Source organism: Benincasa hispida, chromosome 8 (genome assembly GCF_009727055.1).
Source record: "Benincasa hispida cultivar B227 chromosome 8, ASM972705v1, whole genome shotgun sequence".
Taxonomy (NCBI): domain Eukaryota; kingdom Viridiplantae; phylum Streptophyta; class Magnoliopsida; order Cucurbitales; family Cucurbitaceae; genus Benincasa; species Benincasa hispida.
The window spans coordinates 57156483-57172549 of NC_052356.1; the positions used below are offsets into that span (position 1 = coordinate 57156483).

General features: G+C 34.1%; 1 protein-coding gene, 1 non-coding gene and 1 pseudogene across 3 annotated transcripts in view; 1 reads left to right on the forward strand and 2 right to left on the reverse strand.

Annotated features, from left to right (window-relative positions):
* Positions 1–1464: 1464 nt before the first annotated feature.
* TRNAV-GAC lies at positions 1465–1535 on the reverse strand. Its single transcript has one exon. It is a non-coding gene; the product is annotated as a tRNA-Val (tRNA).
* A 564-nt stretch (positions 1536–2099) lies between these two features.
* Positions 2100–2610, forward strand: LOC120084151 (annotated as a pseudogene).
* Positions 2611–5235: 2625 nt separating this feature from the next.
* The window catches only part of LOC120082679 (probable cyclic nucleotide-gated ion channel 20, chloroplastic), a 40267-nt gene continuing 29435 nt past the window's right edge, over positions 5236–16067 (reverse strand). For both annotated transcript variants that reach the window (XM_039037948.1, XM_039037949.1), the window contains 5 exons: positions 15497–15574; positions 14887–15016; positions 8147–8399; positions 7835–7997; positions 5236–5631 (listed from right to left, as the gene is read on the reverse strand). In XM_039037948.1, the coding sequence (XP_038893876.1) occupies positions 5526–5631; positions 7835–7997; positions 8147–8399; positions 14887–15016; positions 15497–15574 (730 nt within the window). In that variant the 3' untranslated portion in view covers positions 5236–5525. The remainder of the gene's footprint in view (positions 5632–7834; positions 7998–8146; positions 8400–14886; positions 15017–15496; positions 15575–16067) is intronic.

Here is a 16067-nt window from a genome sequence, read left to right on the forward strand (position 1 = left end):
TTACCCACAAATTGAAGATAAACTTGAGTCAGAAGAATCGAATAAAATCTTTAAACTTTTTATTCGATGCAGTTATAACTCCTTACAATGCTAAAACAAGTCGTCAAAACTCGATTAGAATAAGAGAAATCAGTAAAAAAGTTCTTCGATAGTCAATACACATTAATCGACGAGTTAGATACAAGAGGAAGGAGAAAACGAGGAAAGTCTGGCGGAAGATCATGAAATTCGTTCAAGAAAAAGCCAAACGTGTCGTAATTTTTTCTGATGATATAGAAACTAGCGATACTTATACTAATACCAAAGATACTTATACTAATACTAGCGATACTTATACTAATACTAGCGATACTTATATTAATACCAAAGATACTAATAATCCTGATCAAACAGACGAAGTTGCTTTGATACGGTATTCCCAACAATCGGATTTTCGTCGAGACATAATCAAAGGCTCTATGCGTGCTCAACGACGTAAAACAGTTACTTTGAAACTGTTTCAAGCAAATGTACATTCTTATCTTTTTGTTGACAGACTAGACAAATCCTTTTTTTCTTTTTGATATTCCTATTCCCTGGCTTAACGAAAAGACTTTTTAGACCTTGAATATGGACAAAACACATAATTGACAATTTCGGATAATAAAGAAGAAAAGACAAGCGAAAAGCAGCAAAGAGAGGCGTACATAAAGAAAACCAGAAAAAGAGAGGAAAACGAACGTATAGAAATATGTAGAAGCCTGGGATAACATTTATTTGCTCAATTAATAAGAGATTTTTTTTTAGTAACTCAATCAATTCTTAGAAAATATATTATCATTACCTTCATTGATAATAGCTAAAAATCTTATCCGTATGCTATTATTTCAATTTCCTGAATGGTCCGAGGATTTTCAAAATTGGAATAAAGAAATGCATGTAAAGTGCACCTATAATGGTGTTCAATTATTAGAAAAAGAATTTCCAAAAAAAATTGGTTAACGAACGGTATTTCAAATAAAGATCTTATTCCTTTTCGTTTGAAACCGTGGCAACACATCTAGGTTACAATCCCCTAATAAAGATTCAAGAAAAACGAAAGGAAAAAAAATGAAAATGATTTTTTATTTTTAACAGTTTGGGGAATGGAAGCTGAACTGCCTTTTGGTTCTCCCGAAGACAACATTCGTTTTTTGAACTCATTTTCATAAAAGAACTCGAAAAAAAAAATGAAAAACTGGAAAAAGAAGTGTTTTCAAATTAGATTAATAGATTATAACCTTGAAGTCACGGGTTCAAATCCTGTCTCCGCAAAATTTTTGTGTCTAAAAAAATTGAGGTTTGATCTTGGTAACTATTAATATTAGCTTTTTTTCTTTCCAGATGGGTGGAAAGAAGGGAGGAATAGAACCACTATACTATCACGGTCAAACTATATAATTTATCCTATTAAATGAAAAACATTAACCCATTATCCTCATCCTCGGCAGATAGCAGGAATCGAACCCGCATCTTCTCCTTGTCAAGGAGAAATTTTACCATTCAACTATATCCGCATTTTTTTTTTTATCTACAATGTATAGTATACATCAGTGCAGAGCTAGCTTATTATACTAGGCTATTAATACTAGGTTAGAGTATAACTAGGCTATTTTTATCTAATTTATATATAGATTTAACCAATTATATATATAATTATATAATATATTTATATAAAGGTATATAAAGGATATTTTATACTATACTATTCTTTTTCTAATTTTTTTAATTATCTTTATAATGAAATTAGATAATTATCTATTTTTTCTATATAATTATATATAATATATAGTTTCTCTATTATCAATATCTAAGTATTATTATATACTTTAAGAATATTCTTTTTATGTAAATTATGTGAGATATATTAAATTTTGACAAAAACAAGCAAGAGACCCCTCCCTCTAATTTCTTTATTTGAAATTTTCATTTTTAGGACTTATATTGCATTTTATGTGTCTCACGATTCGAAAGAATTAGGGGAGGGTCGTTTCATTTTTGTATCGAGAAACGAAGAGGTTCAAGAGATAAGAGAAATTAAGGAAACCCACCAGAAAGACTAATGCAATCCATAATGATATATCGAAAAATACAACGACATTGCTCGTATTTATGGTCTTGATGAAGTAAGCAGGTGAATTAGTAGAATTTGAAGAGGGTACTATAGGCATAGCTCTAAATTTAGAATCAAATAATGTTGGTGTTGTATTAATGGGTGATGGTTTGCTGATATAGGAGGGAAGTTTTGTAAAAGCAACGGGAAGAATTGCTCAGATACCAGTAAGCGGGGCTTATTTAGGTCGTGTTATAAATGCCCTGGCTAAACCTATTGATGGCCGAGGTGAAATTTCATCTTCTGACTCTTGGTTAATTGAATCCCCCGCTCCTGGTATTATTTCGAGACGTTCTGTATACGAGCCTCTTCAAACAGGACTTATTGCTATTGATTCGATGATTCCTATCGGACGTGGTCAGCGAGAATTAATTATTGGGGACAGGCAGACCGATAAAACTGCAGTAGCCACGGATACGATTCTCAATCAACAAGGGCAAAATGTAATATCTCTCTTCGAATATCTCTCCGAGTTTTAACTAATATATTTTTTTCATTTAAACAAATCGTCCATCTCGACTTTTCTCCCCAAATATCAACAATATCTCTTATGTTCTCTTTTCTTTGTAGATTTAGTTTTATCTAACTAGTTTTTTTCTTCTTTTCATTACAAGATTCAATGTTTATTTAAATCTTTTTTTTTTCATTTATTTATACATATGGTTATTTATTTATTTTCATCTTTTTCCAATGTATTCGTTCGTATTTTTATCATGTTTTATTTCATATTATATTAATATGAAGTTATGAGATTTAACTAATATATACACATATAGTTGTAGTTGTAGTGTGAAGTTATAAGGGTTTTAACCATAATTTTTCATGATTCCTAATTATAACGCTATAAACAAATTATTCAATATGGAGATCCTAGCAAGGCTGCCGGAGACATCACATATAATTTGATTATATTAATTTAATTATGTTATTAGGGTGCGAAATATCGGTCTATTTAATTTATGCATTTTATATAGTTTAATGTGCACGTGATGTATGGTTAAATTATATGATTTATATGTTGCATATTGTATGTCATATAGATTTAAAATCCCACGATAAATTAATACATCATATTTAAATATAAATGTTATATCTAAAATTCAGGTTATTCCTGAAGTATGCACATGCATGATGTATCATATAGTATGCATCTTCCTAAAACTCTACTAATATTATGATTGGGTAATTAGCTAATATATATTTATAAATACAGTGTAATAGTAATATAAGGTTACTAGATTTAACTAATTTACCTTTACACATATAGTGTAATTATAATGTAAAGTTATGAGGTTTTATGTAACATCTCCAACGTTTCAACAATAGCTATTTTCAATCAATTCAAATTTAATTATGAATTTTGTATTTCTTATTTATTTTCGGAATAAGTGTGGGTCTGATAAAATCAAATTTGGATTAATTTGACCTTAATAGATGTCAAAGATTTAATAAATTAAATTTATAATAGATTAAATTAAAATATTTTAGTTTTTAAAATTTTGAAGGTAAGTTTCATAATTTTGGAAGTTTAATGTATTTATTTTAATTTTAGATTTTTTAGAATCAAAATTGAGTTTATTGGAAAAGATTATCTTATAAAATATACGAGAAGACATTGATATATTTGGAACTTAGGATGAAAAAGAAAAACTTTTTAATTATTTTTATTATTATATATAAACATATTTAGATAAGTTTTTTAGGTTAAAATAACATACAAAAAATAAAAGAAAATTTTAAAAAATGGAGAAAAAAACAGTCCATCCTAGATGTCTAACAGCAACACACAAAGCCCTCCCCCTCCCCACTTCTCCTCGCGAGCCGCGGCCTTATTTCCCTCCTTGCGCATAGAAGAGCAACTTCCCTGTCATTCTGCTCGATTATAGTCCACCACACGTCATCGACTACGTCACGCTGTTGTTTTTGTTGAGACCGTTCCCGTTGTGGAAGTTATTTTGATAAGTGTCATAGATCTTCCTATCTCATTCACTCTCATTTTCTCATTTCCTCTCTCACTTTTCAGATCTTTTACCACCGCTATTTACCAGACACCGTCACTACTGTCATCGTGTGGTCGTAAGCGGAAGTTTAGGTGAGTATTAAGAATATATATTTTTTTGTAGGTTTTTGTTAAAATTTTGATTTTTCTATGATATGATTGACTTCAATTAAATTAAGGATTGTTTTGAAGTTTGGTGGTAATTTTGGCTACTATCTAACAAAAGGTGTTTAAAGACGTCTGATTTAAATGTAACACAATATTATAGTGTATTTGCATAATAATACGATGTACGTATGATTTTATCAAATTTAGAAGTGAGGGTAATTTGAATATTAGCTAATTAGTATTTTTTTTTAATTTTAAAAATTGTTTTGCCATTTTTACGATTTTGAAATTTTTTTGTTATTTTTTCAAATGAAACTTTAAAACTTTCTATTTATTACATCAATCCTATTTTTACTTGAAAATACCAGTTTAAGTATTTCAAAAATCATTTTGAACTTGCTGTCCATAAGAAAATTTTTTACCATCTTTTTTCTGTGAGAAGGAAAAGTTTGACATTTAGCACCTACAGTCGAGCAGTAATGTATGGTTTTGTACCACGCAGGTTAATTTCATAGATTTAGCTTCATTTAGCACGAAGAAACTGCTTACACATCTCGAAAATTAAAGTATACCGGTTAAAAGTTCGTGGATGGGCATGATAAGTGTTTGGCTTTTATACCTGTCCTTCAATAACGAGTCTCATTGCTATTGCAAAATAATGTCCAGAGAAGCATTAGATGAAAATGAAATCCAAGTAAGAATACGAATCCTTGAAGAAAAACATTTGAGAGCTACAAAATTGCAACAGGGCTATACAATTGTAAACAAAAGAAAAGGAAAAGGAAAACTGTTAATTGACAAATTAAAGTTCTAAGTAAAAAAATCTCCCATTAATTATAAACATTTTGGTAAAAAATGTTCAACAACAAATCACTCACTCACATGTTTGGGTTTACGAAGTACTTAGTCAAGTAATTGAGGCAAAAAGAACCCAATCTTACACCGTCGCTTGACACAAAGCACTTAAAAGCACTTCTAAGTTTCTATTTTCTATGAATAAAAGAAAAATATACTTTTGGAATTAGACAAGAAATAGTACTGGTACTGAACTTCTGCACATTTATAATTACATATTCTTTAAAGAACAATACTTGCTTTAGCACCGGTGTGTAGGAGCTCCTATTAACTTTACCATATGTAGTTGCTTAAAAATGTTATAGGATTAATAGATAAAAAAAAAAATGACTAATAAAATTACCACATTGAAAAGGTCAATTGGAACTCAAGTTGACCGATGTATAAGACAATACTTATCTTCCCCCAAAAAGAGTCTCCCTTGTCGAGGAATTAGTTAGATTGAGAGGTTTGAACTCGAGATAGACGCCTTTTTCTGTATCTCCAAGCTACTTGAATACGCATTGCCGCTAGGTACCTCCAGTAGGGTGATTCGTACCTGCCAAATTTCATGTTAGGTCGTACAATCGGAATCTGTGAATGAGGTCGACTTCTTAAACATACGTTGTCTTTCTGATGTAAGAAGAATAGGGGTTAATTGGGTAATTAGGTAATATTCTAGGTTAATTCCCTTTTTACCCCACCTCTAATAAAATTCTATAAATAGGAACCTCCCTCTTGTATGAACACATTATTTATTCTAATAAAAGATCAACAATCTTGATTTTTGGAAAAAAAAAATTTCATCTCCTTTAGGCTACATCAATTTGGTATCAGATAGATGACCAATGTTGATTGCCACCAGTAGAAGACCGGGAAACTCTTGGCAACGTCAACCACAAGAGGTAGCTTCATGAGTTGTGCTTGTGCCAAACAACACACATCTAATTAAGGAGAACCCCTTGAAATTCCAAGAACCGAAGATTTATTAAGATTTTACAAGAATGGACTATTATCGATCAAGGAGGACGTCCAAGAAAAAAAATCAGCCGTAGGTATATGCAAGAAAATCAAATTTACTTCCGAAAACAACGCTGAAATTCTGACTCAAGTGATTCAGAAGAAAAATTCCAATATACTAATTTTGTCCATGCTCGATTTTCTCAAAGAACCTATCGTTATCCACATTGGAAATTTGATGCTAGTGATTCTAGTGACTCTGATGATGTTTCTAAGGCAGTTTGGGGCGGAATAAGAAGGCAACAATATTGAAAAAGGGCCCAACGATCCAATCAAACACATTTTCCAAGAAATCAACGTAAAGATTGGGAGTTAGATGAATTAAAGAATCATCAAGAATGGATTTTTACAACCCAAGAAGAATGTTTAAGACTCAAAATTATTCTTTTGGTAAAGAAACATGATCAAGAAAGGTTGATTCAAAAAACTAATGGATGAGTCCTATACCCACTACACGAGATTGAGGCATATCCAAGAATCCAACAAAATGATTGCTTTGATCCCATAGCATTGGAGCAAATAAAGAAAACAACAAAAGAAATCCGACGTTCATTAGGGAAAATGACTTAACATATGATCAACTATCAATTCATTTGCAAGAGTTCAAGAATAGATTGATTTCATATACCAAAGAAAAAACAAAAGAATCACAATTGGAAAATTTTAAAATAGAAAATCTTGAAGATAAAATTGAAGAAAAACAAGAATTTAAAGAGGTTGATTTGGAAATAGTCACAAGTGAAGAACAAAAATTCAATGAAAAAGATGGAAGAGAAGTATCGAATGCCGAGCAAGAATCAGACAAGAACAACGACGCATTGATTGCGGTGGAAATGGATCACCAAATTGTCGAAGAACTTGAAGCAAATAATAAAGAAGACGTGATTCTTGAACAATTCTCTTTAGAAGGTGATTTTTTAATGATTGGTACTTTGAATATGACTTTGAATGAGCTTAAAGGAAACATCTTTTTTGGGTTTATGGCCGATGGAAAAGTTTATCTTTTGATGGTATATTGGATTTTTTTCTTGAATTTATCCCTTTGATCATAATATTTTTGTTCAAAATGTAGGAGGTCGGTTTGGTCACACTCCGTTGAACAAGTTCATTTCATTCCTTGTTTACTTCATAAATTTTTTCTTTTTAAAACTCGAGGACAAATTTTTTTTTTCTTTTTTTCGGAGAGGTAGAATGATGTGAGAAGAATAGAATTAATTGGAGGTAATATTCTAGGTTAATTCCCTTTTTACCCCCACTTGTAATAAAACTTTATAAATAGAAATCTTCCCCTTTTGTATCATTATTCATTCTAATAAAAGATCAACAATCTTAATTCTTGGAGAGAATTCTCCTTTTATCTCCTTTAGGCTTCACCATTTTCAGATTAAATTATTTTCACATTCGGAGTAAAGGCACTTGAAAATTCAGCTCGCTGCTGTAAAACATTTTCCACATTAAGGTTTTGAGTTTGAGGCTTAACAATTGAATCGGATGATTTAATGCAGAGCCTATGGCTCATAATCATATTTGGGACAATTTGTAAGGTTCGACTTAATGAGTGAGGCACACACAACCTTAAGAGACAGAAAACTAATCGAACAAATAAAACAAATAAACAAGGAATAATTGTCTGGAGAAGATTATTGGATGGGAACAAAAACGAGGAACATTTGAAGCCTATCCAAACAAAAGTCAGTTACTAAAAGTAGATACTCAAAAAACCTGAAATTTATAGAGATTACCTTATGGCTCCTTGAACACGTGGATTTCGCAAGAATCTGGAAAACATACTAGTCACTTCTTCGAGGTCTGCAGCCCGGAGAGAAAACGCTTCAACATTACTTAAGCATTTTACTGTCCGGTTGCTGACCAATCTTGGTGCTGGAACTTGATGCCGCTTCATATCTGTAAGTAAATCATATATTTCAGTAAAACTGTGCCTATCGCCTTCGATCTTAAACCTCTTACAATGAAGCAATTGAAAGTTGAAAACTATGACTATGAGAACAGGCCCATCAATGCAAGCTTGAAACAGGCATTGAGAGTACAAATACCTTTGTTTATGGAGGAATGCTCAAGACACCATGTTAGAAGTTCCTCACCGCAGACATCTCCTTCAGATAAGGGAACCACAATCCCATTTCCATCTACACGGCTCTCCATTTTCCCCCGTACGATGAAAACCATCTTCTCAATGATATCTCCTGCAGAAAAAACCTCACTTCCTTCTATGTATGTCTTTTGTCGCAATCTCTCACGTATTGCATCTAAAATAGGCTCATAGTCCATCAGTGCAAAAATGCGAACCTGAGTCAAATTTACCACAAAAAGTACATTGTCATATCAGTTCAAATCTGCAGTCCATTATAGTATTAATATTCCCGGTGCCAATGAAGTTTCGATAGACAACAAATATGCAACATGTGAAATAGTATTTGAATGTAAAAAACTGGGTATCAACTGTTCGTGTGGATTAAAAACAAGATATTGTCTAAGAAAAAGCTGGAAGAGAAATCATGTAGAAGTTATTCTCACCCCTACCTCCTATGATTCCTGTTAAAAGATAGAAATAGAAGACACAGATTTATGTGGAAAACCCTAAAATAGGGAGAAAAAACCATGATAGAGAGTCTCCTTTTTATTATTTTTAACATAATATGAAAGATACACGAGGATTCTTATTTATAGGCTCCAACAAGCCTTAATACAAAAAAAGGAAAGAAAATTAGGGTAAGGTAACTTACTATCATACCCCCGGGATTATAAACAAACACCTAAGTTCCTTAGTTTCAACACTCCCCCTCAAGTTTGGGTGTAAATGTAAATCAGACCCAACTTTCTAATACGAGTCAAATTTTTGTCTGAGTAATCCTTTAGTTAGAACATCAACAACTTGTTGATTTGATGGAATATATAGAGTACAGATACTGCCATTGTCCAGTTTCTCTTTTATGAAGTGTCTGTCAATCTCCAAATGTTTCGTACGATCATGTTGTATTGGATTATTGACTATGCTTATAGCTGCTTTATTATCATAATAGAGTTTCATCGGTAAGCACCATCTTGATGAAGATGAGACAATACTTTCTTCAACTAAATTTCTTCACAGATTCCCAAACTCATAGCTCTATATTTAGCCTCAGCACTGCTTCTAGCAACAACACTTTGCTTCTTACTTCTCCAAGTGACCAGGTTACCCCACACAAAGGTACAGTATCCCGAGGTAGACTTTCTGTCAATAACTGATCCTGCATAGTTAGAGTTGGTATAGGCCACAATGCATTTTCTGTCGGTTTTTCTGAACATTAGACCTTTACCAGGAATGCTTTTCAAATATCTTAGAATTCAATTAGCTTCCATATGTTCATAAGGTGCTTGCATAAATTGACTGACTACGTTAACATCATAGGAAATGTCTGGTCTGGTATGTGATAAGTAAATTAGCTTTCCCACTAGACCCCGATACCTCTCTTTATCAACGGGAACTTTGTTAACAGAATCTCCCTGTTTAGCATTGAATTCTATATGAGTGTCAGCATACATCTAGTCATACCTGTTTCCTTTGAAAGGTCAAGAGTGTATTTTCGTTGTGAGACAGAAATCCCTTCTCTTGATTTGGCCACTTCCATTCCAAAGAAATACTTTAGTTTTCCGAGGTCTTTAATTTCAAACTTGTCTACCATTTTCTTTTTCAGTCTGGTGATCTCAACAATATCATCTCCTGACAAGACAATATCATCCACATATACGATTAGGACAACAATTTTTCAGACACTAACCTTTTTGTGAACAATGTATGATCAGTGTCCATGAGTGAACCCTTGGGACTTAATAAAGGTAGTAAACCTGTCAAACCAAGCTCTTGGGGATTCTTTCAAACCATACAAAGACTTTTTAAGTTAGCATGATCAAACTGAGCTTCAAAACCTGGAGGAGGGCTCATATACACCTCTTTTTCTAATTCACCATTTAGAAAAGCATTTTTCACATCAAGTTGGTGGAGAGACCAATCTTTATTTACTGCAACAGAGGAACCTGAATCGTGTTTAACTTCACTACTAGAGAGAGTTTCTGAATAGTCTACCCCATAGGTTCGAGTAAACCCTTTCGCTACAAGTCTGACCTTGTACCTGTCTAGAGTTCCATCAAATTTATACTTCAGAGTAAATACCCACTTGCACCCGACTCTTTTGTGCCATTTTGGGAAAGCAACAAGGTCCCACATATTATTTTTTTCAAGAGCTCTCATTTCTTCCATAACGGCAGTCTTCCACTCAGGAATTTCCATAACTATCTGTATGTTTTTTTGGCATTGTCGTTGTGTCAAGATTGACAGTGAAAGCCCCGAACTCAGAAGACATATTACTGTAAGATAGAAAGTTATATAGGATACTTGGTGCACCTTTCTCAAGGCAATAGGCATGTCAAGAAAAACATCATGATCCCCAGTTTTGCCTGACTTCTCATCTGCTATCCCACTTGTAGTAGGATTTTGATCACATCTTTCAGTTTGAGATAGAGTCTCACTCTCTTATGTTCCTGTTGTAATCTCATCACTATCAGCTACCCTGATATTTTATGGAACTAAGACATCAGTCCTATCATTCTCAGTTATACCAACAATATCATCCTCAACACACAAGTTGTTATTGTCAGGGACACATTCAATAGTACCTTGAGCTTATGTCGGTTCAGATTCATGGACCAAAACCAGCGGAACTACATCTCCCCACAAATAAGATGAGTTGCAGTAAGAACTACATCTCCCCACAAATAAGATGGAAGAGAAATAGACAGCATGAGAGACTGAGCAACCTCGAGAAGATGACAAATTTTCCTTTAAGCCACCCCATTGGGGATGGCAACGGGGTCGGGCCAGGCCGGGGATACACTCCCCATCCCCGTCCCTACTCCATTCCTTGTTTTGGGGGGTTGGGGTCGAGGTCGGGGATTCGGGTCCCCGCTTTTTATTTTATTATTTAAAATTAACTAAAATTAATATTTATATTGAAATTATAAATTTTATATAATAAATTAGTATTATTGTTACATATATTTGTTTAAATTAACAATTAAAAAAGTATTTTAATGTTTTTCATTATTAAAATTTATTACATTAGAAAATTAATTTATTTTTTTAAAAAAAAAAACAGAAATAGTAGCTTTAAGCTACTATTTTAGTAGTTTATATATATACACATATATAATAATTAAAAATTAGAAAAAAAAAATAACAGCTAAAAAGTAGTTTTTATAGCTACTGTTTTAGTTTTTTTCTTCTAATTATTTATTATTATTATTATTATTATTATTATTATTATATTATATATGTTAATAATTAAAAAAAGGGGACCCCTTCCCGATCGGGGACCCGATTTAAATCCCCGGTTTGACCCCCATACCGGGTCAAACTAGGGATTCCCTGCCCCGATCGAGTTGGGGACCTGCGGGGACCCGACCCCGCGGGGAATTTTGCCATCCCTACACCCCATTCTGTTGAGGGGTATAGGAACACGAACTTTGATGAATGATGCCTTTAGAAGATAAAAATTCATGAAGGGTATTATTGAGAAATTCATGACCATTGTCACTTCGAAGAATAGCAATTTTGGTATTGAACTAAGTCTCAATAGTGGTTGTTGAAATATTGAAGAAACCTCTGATTTTTCAGTGAGTAGAAAGACCCACATAAGACGGGTATGATCATCGATAAAGGTCACAAACCACCGCTTTTCTGAAGAAGTGGTAATACTAGAGGGCCCTAGACATCACTATGAATAAGAGTAAAGGGCTGAGAAGGTTTGTAAGGTTGAGAAAGAAAGGTCCTATGTTATTATGCACGAATGCACACATCACAAGACAAAGAAGAGACATCAACTTTATTGAATAAATGAGGAAATAAAAATTTCATATATTGGAAATTTGGATGACCAAGACGAAAATGCCACAACATACAATCTTTTTCTAAAGTTGAAAAATAAGAAAACAAACTAGTCCTGTAGTTGTTCCTAGAAGAAGCATCACCATCAAAGAAGTAGTCCCCTATTGTGCTGGGCAGCATCAATCATTCTCCCCGAGCTCAAGTCCTAAAAGAAAATATTATCCAGTGAGAAGGCAACTTGACAATTGAGATCTCTGGTTATCTTACTAATAGATGAGAGATTGTAAGATATTTTAGGTACATGCAACACATTCTGTAAAGTTAAACCATAGAAGGGAGAAATATGATCCTTGCCCGTAATAGGAGCAAAAGACCCATCTGCAATTTTGATCTTTACATTACCAGCACACAGAAGATACGATAAAAAGTTATCAGAAAACCCAATTAAATGATCTGTAGCCCTTGAATCAAGTTCCATTGTTTATTGTCATTTATACTTGGGAGATTTAAGGATTGTGATGTACTTGATTGAGCTATTGCTCCAAGGGAAGAGATAGCATAGTCATATTGACAATTGATCTGAGGTTGTAGCTGAGAAGTACTTGCAGATTCACTCACAAGAGCCCGACCATGATTGGGCTTGTCATTCGGATGGCGTCGTCTACCATTCGATGGTCTACCATGAAATTTCCAGCACCATTCCTTTGCATGCCAGGGTTTCTTGCAATGTTACACACTGGAGTCTATTTCCCATCTTGCTTGTCACCATCATTACTAGATAATTTTGCACTAAAAGCAGCTGTATCAGTAACAGACACGATTGTGATGCTCATGGCACAGGATCTGTCTTCCTCAAGGCGAACCTCATAACACATTTCCATAAGAGAGGGTATAGGTCTTTGTCCCAGTATACGATCTCATACTGCATCGAATTTGGAGTTCAAACCAACAAGGAAATCATACACGATCTACTTCCTCAATTTTGGAATACTGAACACCCCCACAAGGACAATCCTAGATAATTTCACGACACAAGTCCATCTCCTGCCAGATTAGGGACAGTTTATTAAAGTACGAAGTGACATCCATCGTCTCCTATTTGCACTCGTGAACTTGTTTACGCAGAGTGTAAAGACGAGATGCATTCTGCATCTTAGAATATAATTTCTGAACTGCATCCCAGATATCTCGAGCAGTTGCAGCATACAACAATGATTTCCCTATCTGAGGCTCCATACTATGAATCAGCAGTGATCGTAGCAAGGAGTCTTCTCCTTTCCAAATGCGCTCTTGAGGGTCCCCTGGTCTAGGTATCTCACTAGTTTGATACCCAAACCTGTGACGACCCTCAAGAGCCATTTTAATGGACTATGACCAGGAGAAATAATTCTAGTCATTTAACTTTTCTCCTGCAATTAAGCCTATGGAATTTCCCGTAGATCCAGACAAATAGTTTGCAGTAGTTAAGGCAGGGAAAGAGGTCACCGGATTCTCTGGATACATAGGTAGACCGGAAGGAACGTCTGAATTCAATACACTTGAATTTAAGTTTGTGGAAGTGCCTAAGGCTACCCCAACAACAACAATTTGTTGTTGAAAACTCGCTTGAAGATTAGCCAACTGTTGTTGAACCATTATCGGAGATAGACCCATTGATCCTTGGTGTTCATAGCTCTGCGGCGCAGGAAAAAGAAATCCCAGTGGCGGCAGGTATGCGGCTGGCGGCTGTTTAGGAGTTGGACCGTAGCTCGTAGTCGGTACATCATATGCGGTTGATGACTTGCCTCTGTGGTGGGTGGAAGACTCAACAGCAACGGCTTCAGATTCCGGCGAATGGATGAAGCGGCTACCGGTGGCAACACCAAAATCAACAACGGCGGCATTGGGGAAGAAAGCGGCCGCACTAGGGTTTCCAATCGGATGCTGCGGTGGACATATATGCAGGGATTGAAGATACCAGTCAACGGCGGCTTGGATAGCAGTGGCGACGACTACGGTTGGAGGTTCCATAAGTGGCGGTGGCAAAAGCAAGGGTGGTGAAGACCTAATGTTATCTTGCACCAATTGGTTTTCGCCGACAACAACTTGGGTTTCATCACCATGCTCTAATACCGTGTTAAAAGATAGAAATAGAAGACACAAGTTTTATGTGGAAAATCCTAAAATGAAAAAACCACGATAGAGTCTCCTTTTTATTATTTTTAACATAATATGAAAGATATACGAGGGTTCTTATTTATAGGCTCCAACAAGCCTTAATACAAAAAAAGGAAAGAAAATTAGAGTAAGATAAATTACAATCATACCCCTGGGACTATAAACAATCACGTAAGTCCCTTAGTTTCAACAATTATCACAGTGTTTCATTACTGAATACATTTGAGATAGTTTTCATGACGTTTTATAAGAGTTCTGGAAGTATATTTTCACCAAGAAAAACTGGAAGAGAAATCATGTAATTTGCAGTGGACTATTTGGCTTAGTCGGGGATGAGTAATCAGCTACAGGCCTTTTGCATTGAATACATGATTTAAGAAAAGCATTATTACTATGAGACAAGAAATTTGCACGAACTTGTATTTCGATACCAAGCACTTGCTTTCTTTGAAATCTAAGAATGCTGAGTCTTTGGATGTTCCTTCTTTCACTAGACCGTAATTATAGATGAAGTTTTTTCTTCTAACTTGCTACTTTTTTCGTTTGAGGGATGTTGCCTTCTCCCAATTAATAAATGGTTTCTTTTGTTGAGAATATATCAGCGATTAAATTAATCATTTGCTATTAATTTTAACTTTTAGTTCTGGAAGTTCAAAAGTAAAGTTCAAGTTAAGCTTTTAAATGATTTTTACATTTTAGTAAAGAATTATATTGATAAATAATATTCTTGTTATCAATAAATATAAAAAAACCCACCTTGTTGACAAATCTAAAGAGATGTCGTCTTATGTTTCTTTGTAGGTCCTCAGGCAAATTTTCGAAAATCCTCTCTTCATTAACGCCCCTTGTAGAAGCCCAGTTGTATCTTTCAGCCTGTCGTACTTGCCTATAAAAAATGAGGGTCAATTTGAAACAATGCTAGGATGTGCGATATCATAACTCATTAGTCATGAAGAATTAACTTCCACCACACACACAAGCACAAGGGGTTTTTTGTGCACATGGCTCTGGAATATCTGATCAACGTTTAAGAGATCACAATACTTGAGAAAACAGAAATGGAGGCAACATGTTGCAACATTAAGATAATTACAATGACTATTTTTCTGAGTCAGGATAAGAATAATAAACTTGGCATGTTAAAAAATGCATATCGAATTCACTCAAACATTGAATAGTCAAATTTTCTACCAAAAAAAAAAAAAACCCTCCACGCATCTAACTTTTTAAATAGGCAGAAGTGTCCTAGAAACTTAATTAATAATAAGACCAGGTAGGAAACTGTATAATTTAATTAAGACAAGGAATTTATTACAACAGGAATTATATACCATCCTCAATTATTAAAATGATAAAGTGACTGCACCTTCTTAAATTATGTGGTAAGCGACGATGCTCCATCCACTGCTCAACATCACGACGTCTTAGTGACATTTCTAACCTCCTGGAAAGAATTAAAAAAAGAATTGGTTCTGTTAATTGCTAATATGTGTAAAGTTCTTAATACCCGAGGCAAAAGCAAGAAGTTTAGATTTGGAGGTAAGAGAGAGAGAGAGAGAGAAGTCTGACTTTGGTTGTGAACAGTAAACATGGATAATCTAAAGAAAAATAAATGCTAAAGATTTCTTATTTTTAAATCCATTATCTGTTTCATTCACAAGAATTTGGCTATTAAGTTTGATCTCTATTCCTACGTATGTATACTCTACAATACTAATATAAAAAGAATTTTACTAATAAATAACTGTCATTATGAGTTTGAGTACAAACAGCAGGATCCAAAGGAGACATTCTCATCTTTCCTCTCAAATTGCGTATGTCACCTAAGTTGTTAGGAGTGCAAACAACTAACACCACAAGGATTTTCATGTAATATCTGGCTTGAGAGGAACTTAGAGCGTTCGAATATAAGTGCAGGGGCTTTTCCGATTTCATGA